The following is a 19,946-nucleotide window of genomic DNA, read 5'->3' on the forward strand; positions in this document are numbered from 1 at the left end:
GCAGCAGTAGTTTCGTGTTGATTAATGTAATCTGTGATTTTTTTCCAGTGATGCTTTTCCTTTGAGAAGTTTGAATTATAATACTAATCATTAATGTGTAATAGATGATGTCATAAAATTTAGAAAGAAAATTGTTGCTCAATTTTGTACTGGTAAAAACAGACCCATAACTTTGAGCTCCCTAAAGGGCAAAAATTTGTACTGACCTGGCTTACTACATGTCCTTTATAAAAAATTACTTACAGAAATAACTATATATGTTCAGTAGCTATACTTTTCATAATAAATACAATTTTAGTCACATTTGTGGTTTTCTGTTTGCCACAAATTCTTTTTTCCTTCCTACTGATTTTTTCTGCAAAGACCTTTAAAGAACTACTTACTAGGATTTCCTGCAATGCAGGCTGCAGCATCACGAATCAAAAGAGGCCCTTCTTGTATATCAGAAAAAGGCCAGTAAGGGAGATGAATGTGTGCAGTGCAGCTCGAAAGTCACATGTGGCCCTACAAGCCACCGTCACTGCTATAAGACTTAGGCAACAGAAATCCTAGTGCTTTATATACACTAAGTCATCTAATCCCCACAACTACCCTAGGAGGAAAGTACTATTACTATTCCCATTTTATAGGTGGGGAAACTGAGGCTCAGAGAGGCTCTCTCCTATCTTGTTCATGTCACCCACCCCAGGTCTGTCTGACTCTATAGCCTGTGTTCTTAGCTATCCTGAAGTATTCCCCATCTGACCCCAAAAGAAAATTCTTTGTAGTTTCCTGGATTTTCTTTTCAAGCAGCACAGCTCAGAGCCATGTCATTTACTATAGGCTACCAGCAAATGAGAGAAGCAAGAGTAGCGGAAGCAGGCTCAATTTGGCACATGCATTGCCAAATACTGATAATGCCAGGTCCAATCAGTATTTGTTGATTGATTACTATAGAGTCATCAGAAATGGAATGGTTCTTTTTTTTTTAATTGAAGTATAGTTAATTAACAATAACAATACTGTGTTAGTTTCAGGTGTACAGCAAAGAATATATACATATATTTTTTTCAAATTATTTTTCATTATAGGTTATTACAAGATATTGAGTATTGTTCCCTGTGTTACACAGTAAATCCTTGTTGCTTATCTATTTTATATGTAGTAGTATCTGTTAATCTCCTACTCCTAATTTATCCCTCCCCCAACCCTTTCTCGTTTGGTAACCATAAGTTTGTTTTCTTTATCTGTGAGTCTATTTTGCAAATAGGTTCATTTTCATTATTTTTTAGATTCCACAGATAAGTGATATCATATAATATTTGTCTTTGTTTGTCTGACTTCACTTAGTATGATAATCTCTAGGTCCATCCATGTTGCTGCAAATGACGAAATTTCTGGAATGGCTCTTTCTGACCAGTAATATTGAAGTGTATGAGGCCAAGGTACAATTATACTTGGTGGCACAAGCTTAATAAACTTACTCTTGAACTAAGGGATATTTTTAAAAGCATACGCACATGTGAAAGATTGTTAGTTTCACGTGATCCATGTAGGGCTGGGCTTTCCTTTTTACATATATATTACCCAAAATGAATGACTAGACATAGAACTTATACTCTTCACAAAAGTTAACTCAAAATGGATTACAGACCTAAATGTAAAATGCAAAGCTATAAACTCCACTGCAAGCACAGAGAAAGCACAGTGGTTAACTTCATCTAGTGTTGGGTCCTGGCCAAATTGTTCAATGAAAAGAATTGTTAAGAGCATGATTGACAAGTCAAGGAATCTGCGATGGATAGGGAAGGAAGTGAAGGAAAGAGGCTGGTGGGTTGGGGATGTGTGAAAGGGCTGCTGTGCTGGAAAACCTGATGATATAAAAGAGGGAGAAGTTGAACAAACTAACTGTAAGGACAGGAGGATATGGGCAGTGAAGAGAATGCTTGAATCCCTGAATTTGGTGGTGGAACACCTTCAGGTTAGCAAGGGTCGGGGTGTGGCTACCTCATCTGTATTAATCCCGTCCTTTCTTCTAGCATTATCTGCAAGTTCATTCATTATCATGCTTTAATCAACGTACATATGGTTTTAAATTTACCTGTTTTACTAACGAACATTATTATTTCTATCGGTTATCACCTATTTTTCAAAAAGGAATTGAAAGAAGGAAAAATGTTTTCAAAATGAATGGAAGAAACTTACCTAAGTAATCAGCCTGTACGTGGTATAAGCCTACTATTTAAAAAAAAAAAATGACTGAACTGGGAGATGATTCATACCAGAATGTCATTTGAATGGACAGCAATTTTCATATGCTACATTTTAAAATGACATTTTTCTTTTTTAGAAGGCATTACAAACTAAATTTGGAAAAACAATCTAAGGTTTTTCGACATTTAAAAATGCATTCCATCAAAGGGAAATTAAAAATAAAGGTTGTAAAGTGCTTTACAGCACATTCTGATGACTAGTTATATAACCAGTGTAAAATGGGTTTTGAGTAAGATGAGAGATAAATTAAATGACCTACTTAACTGAGTCAGTTGTGATATAGTAGAACAGTGAATTCAGAGCCAGGAGTTCTAAGTTTTTAGAAATAAATAAGAGTAATGCAACACAATAGTTTTTTATTTTTCTATTTTTTATTTTTTTGGTCAAAAAAAAGAATTTGTGTGATTGTTTGACTGGCTGTTCTCCGTGCTAGATTATAAAGTCTATGAAGGCAAGGGCGATGTTTGTTTCTAATCATCATTGTCATGTCTTGATGTATCCTAGTACCTAGCATAGTACCTAGAACATGGTAGGTGGTCAATCTGTTGAATACATGAATTGGTGGATGGAAATCAGATGATGTATAAAGGTGTGATAGCTCTGCCTTATCCTTTTCATCATGTAAGTAGTGAGGCCTATACTTAAATAATGGTAAGATTGTATGTAGAGATATAAATAGGTTGAAGCAAGTCACTTTGACAGTTGTAAGCATTTTATTAATTCAGAGAATACTGAAATACACGGTTTGAACTGTAGACATGAGATTGAACATACTATCATACAGCCCTTCAAGTGAATGCTCTAAAATCTAAGCTCTAATTTTAAATCTTGTAAGAGCTGGAGATGTTGGAGATGCTCTGAGATTAGAAAGTCATCATTTCACCCTGAAATTCTGATCTTTAATTTTGCTGATTTGCTTCTGATCATTAATCATTCTGATTTATTGACAATGTTAAAAATTCATTGTTTTGTTTACTGTTGAACATTAGCCAGTGCCTTTTGGTTCTAACAGGAGACCTTTGCAGTTTACTACGCTGTGTATCAGACCCTTTTACAAATGTGCTCACATTAATTTTTACAACTGTTTGTAATCGGTATGATTTTTCTCATTCTCCAAATGAGGAGACTGAGCATACAGAACTCCAGGACCGTGCTCCAGACACACCACCTGTTTTTATTTTGGCTAATGCTTACATTAACTGAAAGTCAACCCCAAATTTTTATAGAATATATAGAAACTCCCACATACGACTGTGCTTTGTGTTAAGAGGCCTGTATAAAACTAATAACATTTTCTTTTAAAAATCTGAATGACTTTCCTTTTTCTTCGTTCTGAAACCATGGTTTCAGATTTGTTCTCAGTGGATTTACCTCTTTCTGTATAATGCAAAAGGATATTCTCCTCTCTGCTTTTGTGTTGAGGATTTGCTCTCTGCTACTTTCTCTGCATTCCACCTCTACTTGAGAATGCATTTTGCTTCAAAGCATCCCTCCCCCAACTCCAATCTATCTTTCTAACTATCTGTTTTATAAGGGGAGGGGAAGAGTAAGTTTCATATAAAATTAAAAAACACGATATATCTAATTGCTCACCAAAAGTTCTACCATGTAAAACACTTTAAAATGAAGATTTTTTTATAGGGAAATTTATTTTTTGTACTGACTATATAAAGTTTAGAAAATACAAAGAAGTAGGAGAAAAATAAATCTTAGCTTTTAATGTTAATTTTCCCATTCTTTTTGTATCACATATCTGATATGTAATTGTTTACACTGAGTTTTAAAGGGCTGTTTTTATGATTTTTATGCTTTTATAAACAAATTTACATTGGGAGAACACAGACAATAACAATATAAAGGTGGGAAAAAAACTACAGAATGCTGCCACCCAAATTTAACTGTTTATATCTTAGTGTATTTCCTTAACATTCATGTTATACTCTTTGATTATTTGTTTGTTTTGTTTGATTTTTGTATTTACATTCTGATTTTATAGTGTAGTTGGTAGAAGAGAACTCCAAGAGTTCTAGATGATATATGATATGAGGGAGGATCTACTGACAAGTAGTATCTTTGCTGGGTGTTTAATTAGTCCTTACCTAATTAAAGAGAAAAAAAACTGGCTTCAGGTCTTCAATATAATTTGAAATTAAACTCTAAAGAAAACTATAAATTAGCAAACAATTTAACCCCTCTTGACCTCAAATAATAAAAGTAACACAAGCACCAAACAGGGTCAACCAGGGCAAAAAGGTGTAAATTGAAAAGGACCCTCTCCAGTCCCCCGACCCCCTCATGCACTGTGAGAGAGTTGAGTGTGTGCAGTGAACCCCTAAAGTCATCATCACTGGCTTGTCACATTCCTGAGTGTCCTTCCAGATCACTGTTCCCTACCGATACTACGGTATTATGTTGAATAATAAGAATTTGGGTCATCATCCCTCAAGTTCTGGGGCCATGAAAATGAATGCTCATTAGGTTTCTCTGTGCTGATGTAGCAAAAGGAATGGAACCACTTTTGTTTAGGATTAATAATACTCTGATTACAGTTTCCCCACTCTGCCTCGGGTTTGGTTATTGTTTACATAACCACTGGCATGTTGTTTCTTACTCTTTGCCATCTTGCAGAACCACTGTGCTTTTTGCTGCTTAACGTCTCTCTCCCCTTGCTGCCCCCAAGCTGCGGCTCATGAAAGCTTCTCTTCCATTTTTTTGGCTCTCTTCTTAGCTTTTTGACTATAGTGTGATTAGGGGAGGAAAAAGTATTCCTCAATCCTCTTAGGGTCCCCGGGTCTGAAATTTAAACTGACGAAGACAGATTAACAGGAGAAAAGCATACATGTTTATTTAATGTTAAGTTTTTCGTGATATGGGAGCCTTCATAAGGAAATGAGGACCTGAGGAAACAGACCTGAGTATTTTTATGCTGGTTTTGATGAAGACTGGACACTCTTGGAGGAATATGGTAAGTTAAGGAGTAGGAGGGAAGGGTGGTAAACTAGGAGAAACTCAGAGAGGGCTGTTTGTTGGGAGTTTCCTCGGTGTCCCTTTACTTTCAAAGGGTATAGGCAGGGCAGCTCTCACATGAGGGTTTTATGACCTATTTCAGGGAAGAAGGGTTGGGTAAAGGTCAAAGTGACCTTCCTGCTTCTGTTGTTCTCTCAAACTCCTTCGGCTTAAAATATTCAATATGCCAAGGTTTCATATGTTGGGAGTAGTGTGTTTCGAACCTTATAGTGTGGCTATCTGCTTATAATATTAAAAAAATGAGATGGCACATTGGTGATTATTTACAAAATTGGAACAAAGTGTGCTTGAATGTTTTATTATGTATAAATTATATTTGAAATGTTCAGAAGAAGGAAAATGATTTAGCTTCTTTAAGAAAAAGACTCATTTTGCTAGAGCATAATCTTTAAATGTTCTGCATAATGGTATTTCTGACAGAAATGGAAATCTCTGTTGTCCCGGTGATCATCCAGGCAGTGACATTCTCATCCGAAGATCTGGCAGAAAACTGGAGGTGTCCCTATGTGTGACTAAAGTGTTAGTTTCTCCCTCTTGAGTTGGCCCTGGAAGCCCAGTATTATGGAAAGATCTGAGTCATAGCAAGTGGAGTTTCAAGTTTTAACTCAGTCGTTAACTAGCTCTGTGACTTTATGCGAGTTATTTATATTTGCTTGCCTCAGTTTCTTTATCCATAAAATGAAGGGTTTGAACACGATGACATTCAGCTTTGAGATCACTGAAAAAAAAAAAGGAATGGAGTTCTTTGCTAGATTTGCCTCAACTTAGCTGAAAATAAAATTCTTAAAATTTCACAGGTAACTTTGGGTTAGGTGTGTGGATGTGAATATGTGCTCGTGTGTGTGTGTGTGTGTGTGTGTGTGTGTATGTATGTGTAGTGAGGCAACTAGTTGAAAGGCCAGCCTGAATGAGATGTTCAGATGTACCATTGTTTTCTGCCAAGTTCAGATGTACCACTGTTATATCTCTAGACATCTTTTGACTCTAGGAAATAACTAAAATTTCTACTGCAAAGGTTAAGGTTAAATGAAATTTGAATACAATTTTTACTTGGCATGATAAACCTTTTTTCATAGAGGAAACAATACTTGCTTGAGAGTTACTTTCTTCTATTAAATAGAAATTCTGTTATTATTCATATATAGTTTTTTAACAATCTCATTGAGGTAAATCACAGTTATAGATGAAGGAATGGGCAAATTGTTTGAGAGATTATGAAATATTTTTTCTTTGTGTGTAGGTGCTGTTGTGAAACTCTATGCCAAAACTTCAAGAGGTCAGACCCAAGAGCTTAAGCATTTTTGAAATCTTGTGGACATAGTTATTGTATCTTTTTCTGTGTGACAATTATTTATCAGATTTATTGAAGTGATCTGTAGTGTTGCAAACTCTCCTTTCGACATCGCATTAGGTTGTTTGGTTTCTGATGGAATTTTAAAAGTTAACACAACGCTATTCTTTCCCCTCAAAAGTGTGACCTCTGGTATCTATTTACTTTTTTTCTTTTTTTTACAATAAAAAAGTAATTGTTTTTATTGTTTTTTCTTAGAGGTCATGACTATGTTAGAATATAGTACTCACAGTGAAAATGGTTTCAAAGCAGCAAGTTATTGGCAACACAATATATATATATGTGTGTGTGTGTGTGTGTGTGTGTGTGTGTGTGTGTGTGTATACTTTCTGTAATTTCCTAAATAACGTCTGCTTTGTAAAATTTTGTTTGGTATCATAAACTGATGGTATTTTATTTTACTTTACTTTAAAACAGCTTTATTGAAATATAACTCATGTGCCATAATATTCACCAATTAAGGTGTACAATTCAGTGGTTTTTAGCATATTTATCATTACAGACAATTTTAGAACATTTTCATTACCGCAAGAGAGTAATACCATACTCATTAGTAGTCATTCTCATCCCTCCCTCCCTGAAAACCCTGGCAACCACTAACCTACTTTTTGTCTCTAGATTTGTCTGTTCTGAACATTTCATATAAGTGAAATCATATAAATGGAATATGTGATCTTTTGTAACTGGTTTCATTTATTTAGCATAATGTTTTCAAGATTCATCCATATTGTAGCATGAGTCAGTACTCCATTCCTTTTTATTGCCAAATAATATTCCATTTTACGGACATACCACAATTTATCCATTCATCAATTGATGGACATTTGGGTCACTTCCACTTTTTTGACTATAATAAATAGTGCTGCTACGAACATTCATGTACAAGTTTTTGTATGGGTGTATAGTATATTTTCAATGAATAAAGCTGTTATGAAAATACATGTACAAGTTTTTATATGGGTATATACTATATTTTCACTTCTCTTGGGTATATATCTAGGAGTGGAATTGCTGGGTCATATGTACTCTATGTTTAACATTTTGAGGAACTGTCAAACTGTTTTCCAAAGTAGCTGCATCATTTTACATTTCTACCAGCAACATATGAGAGTTCCATTTTCTCTGCATCCTCACCAACATTTATTATTGCCTGTCTTTTTTATTATAGCCATTCTAGTGTGTGTGAAGTATTATCTCATTGTGGTTTTAATTTCCATTTCCCTAAGAGCTACTGGTATTGAGCATCTTTTTATAGGTTTAATGGCTATTTGTATATCTTCTTTGGGAAAATGTCTACTCATATCCTTTGCCCATTTTGTAACTGGGTTGTCTTTTATTATTGAGTTGTTAGAGTTCTTAATACGTTCTGGATACTAGACCCTCCCTTATCAGATATATGATTTGTAAATATTTTCTCCAGTTCTGTGGGTTGTCACTTTGCTCCCTTGATGGTATCATTTGGAGTCCAAATTATCTATGTTTTTGGTGTTGTTGTTTTGTTTCATTTTTTGGTCACTTGTGCTTTTGGTGTCTTGTCTAAGAAATTATTTACTAACCCAAAGTCACAAATGTTTTCTTCTAGCAGTTTTTCTAGCTTTGCTCTTGGTGTTTAGGTCTATGATCCATTTGAGTTAATTTTTGTATAAAGTGTGAGGTAGGGATACAGTTTCATGTATTTTTTGACCTGTGGATATCCAGTGGTCCCAGTACTGTTTATGGAAAGACTGTTCTTTCCCCCATTGAACAGTCTTGCTGCCCTTGATGAAAATCAGTTGATCATATACGTATGAGCTTATTTCTGGACTCCCTTCTATTAGATTAATCTATATCTATTCTATGCCAGTATTACACTGGCTTGATTACAGTAGCTTTGCCGTGTTTTGAAAATAGAAAATGTGAGGTCTCCAACTTTGTTCTTCTTTTTCAAGACTGCTTTAGCTCTTCTGGGTCTCTTGGCTTTTCATATGGGTGTTATATAGGTTTTAAAATATAGTTTTATATTTAAGGTTTTTTTGGTATTTTATAAGGACAGACCTCACTGACTCTTGATTTCTTAAGATTCTGAAATTGGGATATAATTGAAAAGAGGTATTTTGTTAAGTATGTTTGATGTCACAGGGAGTAACCTGATTTCCTTATCCTATTTTGTAATAATCTATACCCTTTCTCCTACATGTTTGTTAAAGGTTACAAAATTGACCCTGTCTAGAATTATTTAACTTTACATAGAGGAGTAGTTAAATAAATCAGTTCATCATTAGTTTAGGCCCACTAAATGCTTTCTTTAACACTGACTTTTGCATCATTTTATGTAAGTAGTGCTGTTTAGTGGGACAAAACATGTGCTTTGCAAAGTCTGAAGAACCAAAGTTTGAGGGCTGACTTACTCATTTCTTTGCTTTGTAACCTTGGACCAGTGTTCAAATTTTCTGAGCTTTACTATCCTTGTCCATGAAATAGTATCCCTATTTCTGTCAACCTACATTGTCTGTTGTGAGAATGAAATGAGATAATGTATGTAAAGAACCTGCTACTTAGTAGCTACTCTAAAAATTATTATTGTCATTATATATGTCATCATTAATTTCTTAAAGTTTGAATGGCACTAATTTATTAAACATTTTGATAATTGTTTTCCTGTTGTCTGAGCACTAGGAGATGAAGAAAGGTCATTCTAACAGAACAGAGGGTGAAAAATTGAACAAAATGTCTCCAGTTTGTGTGCCTATTAGCTTCAGAGACATTCTCCTCACTGATGTTCATTGGAATTTGAGAAAAGGTCGAGCAACTGATGTAGGAGATACTTTTTTTGCTTCACATAATTTGAAGAATATTGTCTTCCCCTCACACCCTTTATATTCTTATTGATCTGAATTCAAATTCTACTTATTTTATATCCCACAAGACATTATTGTTATTTTGCATATGCATTATTTATTTAGATTTACCCACATATTTACATTTCCATTGTTTTTCAGTCCTTCTATTCCTTGAATCATCTTGAATCATTTTCTTTTTTCCTTCAGAACTTCCTTTAGAATTTCTTTTAATGCAGGTGCATTGGCAATAAATTTTCTGTTTTTGCTTGTCTAAAAATATCTTTATTTCACCTTCACCTCTTGAAGGGTAATTTTGCTAGTTATAGAATGCTGTGTTGGCAATTACTTTTCATTCTTGAATTTCTGATTGATTAAAAAGTAGATTCTGGCTCTCTGGTGAAATTATTAATCTTGACATATATTTTTCATACCTATCATTGTTATTTTGAAGCCTTTTCAGATAATAACTAGGGTATTCATGGATTTCTTTCTATTGTCTGTTTTTTTTCTCTTGGTCTGTTTTTGGTATATCTGGTAGTTTGTCTTTGAAAGCTTGACATTGTGTATGAAAAGCCATATTTCCATTTCTGGAGATGCAGGGGGCTGGAATGGAGGAAACATCACTTATCATAATTGAACATTGAGTGAACACAAAACTTGTTTCAGATTTTGTAAGGATCTGTTTACCTTTACTTTGCCTATGCTCCTGGAGCGTAATGCTCCAGGAGTCACAACAGAAAGGCTAGATCGTTTATCAGTGGTCTCCTTTTTGGTGGGTTTGAACTCTCATTTTCCTCCCTCCAGCACTGTGATGCTACTGAAAGCTCCATTGAACAAGCACAGCTTTGAGCTCACTTCTCTGTGGTTTCCTTTTCTTCCGGATCTTTGCCCCTCAAGTCTTGTCTGCATTGGTAGGCCCAAATTCCAGTGTTTGTTTACTTATCTCCATGACACTGTCAAAAGCTCTGCTAGCTTCTCTGCCTCTTAGCAGCCTTCCCCTGCCACCTTCTTGGGATTCTCAGTCTCTTGTCCAGCTTGACTTAAGTCTCAGCACAGGTCCTCAGGTAAAAGCAGTATAAAGAATGCTGTGCTCACCTCAGTGAACGTCCTGTCTTTCTGAATCTTAGATCATCAAATCTGGCTGCCTTAGATGCTCTCCAACGTCATCAAACAGGTATATTTTTTTAACATCACACTTTCCGAGTTGTTCTTGGAAAGTAGCATTGATTTGCTCTAAGCTACGTTGTCAGCCAGAAACAGTACTTCCTCGGTTTGTTTTCTTTGTATTAAAACTGTTTTCTGGATGATGAATCATGAAAAATTCTACTACCTGACTCAGAGTTAAAGAGTGTGATTGGCAGCTTTTGTGGTTAAGGCTGCCTGGATAAATGGAAGTGCCGAGTTTCATTGGTTTTTCATTTGCATCACTTTCTTTGCCCTTTTACCTTCAGTTAGATGTCTCATCATTTCTTCCATTTCATAATTTTATTTTAGTGAAGGCAATATTTCAATGATGTTTTTGAGTGAATGAATATTTTAATATAGATAGTAAAAATTTTAATAAACCACTAATATTTAAATTTTATATTAAAAGGAGAGTATAATACTAGAATGCACAGTGAAACCTAAATTTTAAAAATCTATATTAAAAAATAATAAAAAGCTGTATTTATAGGGATCAATATGAAAAATAATGAATGAAGAAAGTCTTGTTATAGTATATCTCTTACCTTTGTTTTCTCTTGACTAATAAACATTTAAATGTGTCTTTTGGATGATTGTGGGAAAAATAAAATAGTGTCTTAAAAGCTATCTCAATTATAGCTTATGAGTACAATCATAAATATAACTAGACATAGTACTATTAGAATTTATAAGTGAATTATTAACATAAAAGGAACCCGTCTATATACTATAACCAGAGAATCAGATGCTAAATCCAGAATTAGCTACAAAACCCTTAGATTCCTTTCTTCTTTATGTCCTCATTTGCTTATTATGATGAAGGACCTTTGGGGGCTAAGATATTAATAACATGTGATGGGAAATCCTGCCTAATAGTCAAGGAAAGAGGGCTATTCTTTGACTTAACATTTTCATTGTATGCACCTCACAGATCTTCAACTAGAGGGAGCTGAAGTGATCAAAGGGCCTCAGCTCCTGTGCTCTGGAATCTACTGCTGCTTTTGTGCTTAGGACATGCTTCCCAAGGGCTGCTCCCAGCCCGTGACTGAGAGGAGCAGGGATACTAAAGCAGGCCTGTCCCTGGAAGTCAGAGAACTCTTTGAGGGCTAACTGGCTTGCGCACCGCCCAGTGGTCTTTTTTTTTTTTTTTTTAACATCTTTATTAGAGTGTAATTGCTTTACAATGGTGTGTTAGTTTCTGCTTTATAACAAAGTGCATCAGCTATACATATACATATATCCCCATATCTCCTCCCTCTTGCGTCTCCCTCCCTCCCACCCTCCCTATCCGACCCCTGTAGGTGGTCACAAAGCACCAAGCTGATCTCCCTGTGCCTTGTGGCTGCTTCCTACTAGCTAGCTATTTTACATTTGGTAGTAGTAGTCTTGCTGAACCTTCCTTAGTCTGTAGAGCAGTCCAGAAGGATTCCACCCAGTCTTCCTTCACTCTCTCCTTCACTCAGTGTCAGATTTGTATTGTGGTCTGTCAGCCTTCCCTGGATCCCTCCCTATTTTCTCTTGTAGGAATTTCCTGTACAGAATTTCTCTTACAGAATAGAATTTTTGCATGTTTAATCCTGTCTTGGCATCGTGTCTGCTTCTCCGGGGACCTAGACTAACACATTCTCTCACTGTTTCTATAAAAAAATACTATCATGTGAAATTACTAAGGAGAGTAAAGATGCTTACTATAATTTGAATGACAACAATATTCTAATACTGCTGGAGTCTTAAATTTAGAACAGTTATGTTCTAAATGTAATTGAGAGCTAGCCACTCAGAATTTTTTTCTCATACTAATTTTCTTTTCTTTTTTTTCTCATACTAGTTTATTGATTATCTGCTTATATGTAAACTTGCTTTCAGAAGAACTGAATTATCACAGTAGTCAGATCAGGAGCTCATGTTCTAAAAAAAATATCAATTTATCCAGGATGATTGGATGGCTGTGAAGTATTAAGCAGTTCATAAGTCATCTTTGAGATATCTAAGGGTGTTTAATAAGAAATTAGAAGGAAATATGTATGAGGGTATGTTGATAACTGGCATACTGTTGAAAAGCAGAATTATTCAATACAATAAGTAATAATAAATTTCTTCATTGCAAATATTTGGTAATTCTTTCTTTCAATTTGTATGATTTTTACAAGAGTGCTTATATTTTATATGTTAGTGTTAAAATTCTTCTATCCTTCTTTACAGAATCATAGTGAAAGATTCGTTTTCATTGCAGAGTGGTATGATCCAAATGCTTCACTATTTCGACGTTATGAGCTTTTATTTTACCCAGGGGATGGATCTGTTGAAATGGTAAATGAGCCTTTTTTTGCTTTAAAGTTGGCAAACGGAGTGAAGGTGGGATCCAGAGAGGAATAGGATTGCCTTTTTTATAGTTGCTTTTAAAAATACATTCTTTTCATTTTGGGAATTTTAAACATTTTGGTATTATAATTCCAATACAAGAAGATACCTTATGTCTTTACTTATAATAGAAATTATTTTTTTGGTTAGAAAACTGAAGTGGGATTAGTTATGCTTTGGATTAAGTGATAGTCAATAAGTGGCTATAGATAAAGATTATCATGCTCATAAATATGTCACCATTGTTGAATGCTGTTATCGCTACAAAAAGTCAAATTGAAGAAGACTGAGTTAAAAGAGTCGTGCTTGTTTCTTTGTGTCCCTTTGTTGAGGACTCCTTTTGCAGGTGGACCTATTTGGTATTGGGATTTTGTGTTGGCAAGAAAGCAGAAATTTGGAATTTTTCTGGGATTTCATAGGCACTAATTTGCTGCAGTGATTTGGAAATAAATCTTTCTATCCAGTGTTTTTTAAAGTATAAAATTTGTAATTTTTATGTTATTACTAGAGTAGACTAGGAAATACATAAGTTATGAAAGAAATTATGATTTGTACTTATAGCAAAAATGAAACAGAATGTAACTTATGTTTAATAGAGCAAAATTAATAACTATTTCTAGTTTTATAATAAGGTTAACATTACCTGCTGATAATTATTTGTTTCATTGTATTGTTTTTGATTCCAGCATGATGTAAAGAATCATCGCACCTTTTTAAAGCGGACCAAATATGAAGACCTTCACTTGGAAGATTTATTTATAGGCAACAAAGTGAATGTCTTTTCTCGACAACTGGTGCTACTTGACTATGGGGATCAATATACAGCTCGGCAACTGGGCAGTAGGAAAGAAAAGTAAGAAAGCAAGTATATAATCTTTTTAAAATTCTTAGAACATTATGTATGTCTTGATAACAAATTCAAACTTCTTGTTTCTATCTTTTGTTTTTACAGTATAGATATTTTTCAGTGATCCAATTCAGTATTATGACATTTTTAGAATTTTGTGGAGCAGATTCTGTGATTTGCTCTTCACTCAGGGAACAAAGTGATGCTCATAGTCTTAGGCAATGATTATTTTCCAGAGGAAAAAATGCAAACCTTTTATACACCCTCATCATTCTTCTAACTGGGAACTGAAAATGTAAATCTTAGTGTACAGCATAAAGATGGTTTATGGGGGGGAAGTAGTGATTGCCAGAAGCTCAAAGGAAACTCAGAGGAAAGTAAAGCTATTTCTTGTAGAAGAGTAGGGAAGGCTTTGTGAAGGTATTTGACAGGATCATGAGAGATGGACTGAATTTTTACCCAGTTGGATCAAGTCAGAGGAATGCTGGTCAGAGGAATGAGTATGAGTAAAAATACAACAGAATGTTATCCAGGCAGAGCTCATTGTTCTTCATGACTGGCTTGGTGGTTAAACATTTTTTTTAATTTAAGTAGTAAAATAGACTGATTAGGATGGTAGCCATAGGTATGAAGAGGAAGGAAGGAAAGTGATTAACCGAAGTACGGTAATAGTAGTAATGATAGGCATTAATATCTGTTAGCTATTTTTATAAAAGGTATTGTGTTAAAATGATTTGTGTGCATCATTTATTTAAGCCCTACAACAACCTAATACACAAGCTAATAATATTATTATTAGCTCCATTCTGCAGATGGAGAAGTTGAGGCTTAGTGATGTTAGGTAACTTGCTGAAGGTCACAGAGTAGAGGCAGGATTAAAGCCCAGCGTCTGTCTGAATCAAGAATAGGAGGATTTAATCACAGGAGAATGGATAGGACCTGCAAAATGATTGTCTTCTTTCTGTCTCAGTTCATTTTTATGTCTCCTGTGGCACCTAACACATCTCCTCATACATTACAAGCACCTTGTCTGTGTTAGATGAATGAATCGTTGAATAACAATTTAAAATTTATTATCTACTCTTTCCTTTTCTTCATTTCCTCCCTGTTTTCAAATGATGACCTTTGATCTAGTTGACAAAGGTGTTTTTGTCTAGATTGTTTGGAATATATATTGTCTATTTTTGAGTTTTATTCACAGACGTAATAGATATCTGATAAATATTGACTGATCAATTGAAGACAGGATATGTGAGTATTTTGAAAAGAAAAAAATATACAAAAACATTGTGATACAAAGAAACTTAATCTGTCTTGGGATCACAACTGCATCTCTAAAGGCCATGGTGGTGATGCCTCAAGCAGTGCATTATTCACAGGGGATGCCCCACGTAACTTTGTTGAATGAATGAGCTTATGTTGGTGAAAATAGTCGTTGTGTTTGGAGGCAGAGCTCCCCGCTGGCTGCCTCCCTGCCTTCTTCCCTCCGTCCCACTGCACGTGGCTCTTCCTGTGAAGCGGAGAAGCTGCAGTATGGTGCCTTCTGTGTGTCTCTCTGGTCTTCTCTCTTCATTGTTTGTCATAGCTACATTTGTCATTCTGACTTTCCCTCAGTTTTGATTTAGAGGAGAGACAGAACAAGTTGCAGTTGTAGCTGAAAATTAGGCTAGCCAGAAAACATAATACGAAAATGACATTGTAATTTTCAACCTCTACGTTTATGAGTTTGCAGCTTTCTGAGTCTAGCACGAGCTATATTTGAAATGGAATGTCAATTCTTTGGTCATCTTTCTTGGCTCTGGTTTCTGTGGTTTATATATTGTGCTGACTTGGGGGATTCTCTGGATTTGTGGAGTGATTGTTGCAGTAATGAAAAATAGGGATCACTGGTGGAAGTTAAGGCTATATGTATAAAAAGCTCCCCAAACTATTTAATTCTATAGGAAAAAATATCTGTCAAACTATATTTTGAGGTTTGCCACCCAAATAATAGCTGGTTATCTACCTAATACCTGAGTCCCCCCATAGTAATATTCTTTCTGTGACTTCTTTACAAGCCCTTTATAATTCTGGAGGTTCTTTGATGCTCAGTGTGGTATTAGTACACAGGTGGTGATGGATCAGTGAGGTGGTGAATGACTCATAAAAAAGGAAAACCAAAGCTTCCCAGGACAACTCTGAACTAGGAAAAAAAAAAAAGAATGTTAGACAAATAGGAATCTCTTTGTTATGAGATCTACTGATAAAAGTCCATGGGATTAAGGAAACACCAAGCACAGTTCCTTTATTTACAAGTAATAAATATTTATAGCTTAATTTTTGAGCACATGCTATATGCCAACCACTGTGGTAGGCATCTCAGTTCAAGACTACTTGAAGTTTTCATTTAAACTAGCAAAAATAAGTGAATTAGGGAGACAGGGTTAATAGTATGACCCAATCAAAATAAAATAATAATAGCTGTAACAATTATAATTTATATATATATTAATTGATTTGTCTACAGTGAATGTTGTTGATTCCATTTTACAGAGCACAGCCATAGTCACACAACTACAAAGTAAAGGGAAACAAGTAAATCTTGTTGTGTTTGACTTTAAAACTCATTCTCTTTTTATTAAAACCTCTAATTAATATATTGGTAAATACTATTGAATGAACTGATTTAAAAATAGGAGGAACAGAAGAATGTGAAGACAGATTTTAAATATTTGGGCTTTATAAATATAATTAATTAAAATATGTGCAATATTGTATTTTTACTGACTTCAATTGTTTCACCATTTTCTCTTCTGATTCTCTCCTAACTGCAAGTGGGTTAAATCCAACAACCATTTGGGTGATTTAAATAAAATTCTTCAGAATTCAAGAGTTTTAAAAATATATTGTTTCATTTAAATGACCAAAGAAGTAGGCATATGGAGAAAGAAATACGTGCATGTCTATCATGGTCCCATGGAAATAGCTTCTATGTAATAATTATAACTTAGCCTAGCTCTCAGTTTTATATAGTGTCAAGGATAATTTATGAACTAATTACATCCCTATTATATTTATCATACTCAGCCATTTTCTTTCTGGAGTAAAGCCTGTACTGAGAGGGAGGAGTAAAGCTGATCTTCATGGTGCCCGTCTGCTCATTTTGAGGCACTTATCAAGATAATTCTATATAATTCAATTTAGCTAACGAACTAGCCCCAGCTTCCTAATTCCCATTAACTGTAGAAATCTGACATTCGATTTACATTTTTATTCTCTTTTTCAAAAATCTCTGTATTGAGGTATAATAGACAAACAAAAAGCTATAAATATTTAATACATACAACTTGGTGAGTTTGGAGCTAAGTGTATACCCATGAAACCATTACCACAATCAAGGGTATAAATTTATCTATTACCTCCAAAATTTTCCTCCCACCCCCTTATTATTTTTTATATTGAGTTTTCTTTTGTGGTAAGGGAACTTAATGAAAGATCTACTCTCTTAGCTAATTTTAATCTATTCTCCTTATAAAGCTCCTCAAATCAAATGGATAAATGTTATCAGTTGTCTATGAGTCATAGTATTTGACTTAAAAACATTTTTAATTTTTTTTCTTTTTTTTTAGCGTATTCAATTTTAATTTTAGAAGGTAATAAATTGATGCTTTATGGTTTTGCTGTTCAGATGTAAAGACATCATACAGGCTTTTTGTCATCTCTTGGGTTCAGTTAGTCTCCATTCTCCCTTCCGAATATTAACTGATGGAGCATTAACGTAGGCGCCAGAGGCAAATCAAAGTAAAGTGCTGGTTTAGGCTGCCTAGTGTAAGCCAGCTCTGAGAACGGTTGAGCTTTATTCCTACTTCTCCACCCCAGCCCTGCCCTCCTTCCCAGTCTGGACCTTGGGGCCCGTCTGAGGGAGAGAGATACCTTTAGAGCAAACCCTGAGAGCACACTTGCCCATCCAGCATGGGAGACAGAGCACCAGAGAGAGGTAGGTTTCCATGCAGGTGCCGGCCTCTGCCTCTGCTGTGCTAACCAGATGGAAGCAGGGGAAGAACTGTAGACTGTGTCCTGCATGAGGGCTTGCAGGTCTGAGAGAGAAGAGGCAGGGCCGCATACAACCAGAAACCCTTAAATGTGGCCATATGTGGAGGAGCAAATGAAGGGGGTGGAGAGAGGAAGCGCTCTCCTGGGAATGGAGTAGAAGTCACTTTACCCACGAGGAGCAAAGGTACACATGTTCTCATTGTTCCTGGAGTTTTATTTCTTTAAGCCAGTCGGCCTAACAATTTTAAGTAGACCAAGGCTACTTCTCAGGGGAGGAGACCAGACAATTACTGGTATTAGTTCAATTCTGTTCTCACCTTTGGGAAACTACTCCCTCAATACCAATTACTGTTACTTTACATATCCTCCTAGGTGGTGGTGAGCAGTTGAGTTTTGGCTGCAAAAAGGCACTGAAATGCATTCAAGTAAGACTTTAGGTCAATTACCAAGGCCTTGCTAAAAATTCACACACCCCCTCCCCCCTCCCCAGCCAATCTTTATCTCATCTTTACTTACCTGTGGTCTCATCGTCCAAGATGGCTTACTCATGCAGGCAAAAAACTGAATGTCCAAAACAACAATGAAACTATATAAGTTGGAAGAGAGAACATTGGAGCTAAAGTGTTCTAAAGTCTTTCTAAAGGGTCAAGATATTATACAATTTTAAGAATTTTAAGTTAAATAAGTATGAAAAAGTTTCACAGCTAACCACTAGAAAAATAGTATATAAACTCCAAAACAATAGAGAGTACAGTAGGCAGAATCATGGCTGCTCAAAGATGTCCATGTTCAAATCTCTGGAACCTATGAATGTGTTACTGTATGGTCAGGCCGTTCAAGACGGCTGTTCTCTTGCTCTCTGTAGATCTCCTGATTGACTAGGCCCTGCTTCCCTCACATGACTATCCAATTCTCTTAATTGTAAGGGCTGTTAATTAGCCCTTGTTAACTGATGAGCCCACCTGAAATCAATTCCCCCCTGAGTAAATGGTAGCCTCCCTCTGTCCTGAGCAGCCAACACTGCTGCTACAGCCTGCCTGCAGTCTGCTGCACACCTTGGGGTGTTGCTCCAGGACCTTGCTTCAGACATGTAAGTTCCTCCATCAATTAAACCATTGAGGTCTCTTTTGCTGCTCTCTGGGCTCTTTCTTCTGTCTCGAGGCTGGGCATCTACAAGGCTTACAGGCCTGCGGGTGCAGCCCAACAGTTACCTTACATGGCAAAGAGACTTTGCAGATTTAAGATTACAGGCCTTGAGATGGGGAAATTATTCTGCATCATTCCTGTGGGTGCGACCTAATCACAGGAGTCCATAAAACCAGAGAACCTTTCTGGCTGCAGAGAAGCAGAGAGATGCCAGTGTGAGAAGCACCCAGTCTCCATTGCTAGATTTGAAGGTGGAAGGAGACCACAGCCAAGGAATGGGTGGCCTTAGCCATCTTTCTCAAGAATGGATTTGATTGATAATGTATTTTTGGTTGATATCTTTTTGTCATTGCTTTACTTTCAGCCTTGTTAAGTTATATTGTAGATATATCTCTTGTAAACAGCATGCAGCTCTTTAAAAAAAAAAAAATCAGTCTGGGGCTTCCCTGGTGGCGCAGTGGTTGAGAGGCCGCCTGCCATTGCAGGGGACACGGGTTCGTGCCCCGGTCCGGGAAGATCCCACATGCCGCGGAGCGGCTGGGCCCGTGAGCCATGGCCGCTGAGCCTGCGCGTCCGGAGCCTGTGCTCAGCAACGGGAGAGGCCGCAACAGTGAGAGTCCCGCGTACGGCAAAAAAAAAAAAAAAATCAGTCTGAAAACCTCTAGATTTTCACTGGTGAGACTAGTACATGTACATTTACATCTGTTGTATTAGTATTTTTCAACATATTTCGACTATTTTACTGCTTTCCTACTTTTCTAATTTTTTCTTCTTTCCATTCTTTTGTTGGGGTGTTTTTCCTCTCCGGAGTTTTTTTTCTCTGTAGTCTTTTATTGAAGACATAACAACTTACCACAGTCAGCTGCTTAAACAATACACATTTATTATATATCAGAAGTCCAACACAGATTTCGTCAGGTTAAGA

The 19,946-nt window shown here is 35.9% G+C and overlaps 1 protein-coding gene across 2 annotated transcripts in view; it reads left to right on the top strand.

Annotated features, from left to right (window-relative positions):
• NME7 (NME/NM23 family member 7) overlaps positions 1-19,946 on the top strand; it is a 261,651-nt gene that overhangs the window by 28,817 nt on the left and 212,888 nt on the right. For both annotated transcript variants that reach the window (XM_027086385.1, XM_027086386.1), the window contains 2 exons: positions 12,838-12,945; positions 13,683-13,849. In XM_027086385.1, the coding sequence (XP_026942186.1) occupies positions 12,838-12,945; positions 13,683-13,849 (275 nt within the window). Of the gene's footprint in view, positions 1-12,837; positions 12,946-13,682; positions 13,850-19,946 lie in introns of those variants that run through there.

The sequence above is a fragment of the Aethalodelphis obliquidens genome, unplaced genomic scaffold, assembly GCF_003676395.1.
Source record: "Aethalodelphis obliquidens isolate GAN/ISIS:26980383/991018 unplaced genomic scaffold, ASM367639v1 scaffold55, whole genome shotgun sequence".
Classification (NCBI taxonomy): Eukaryota; Metazoa; Chordata; class Mammalia; order Artiodactyla; family Delphinidae; genus Aethalodelphis; species Aethalodelphis obliquidens.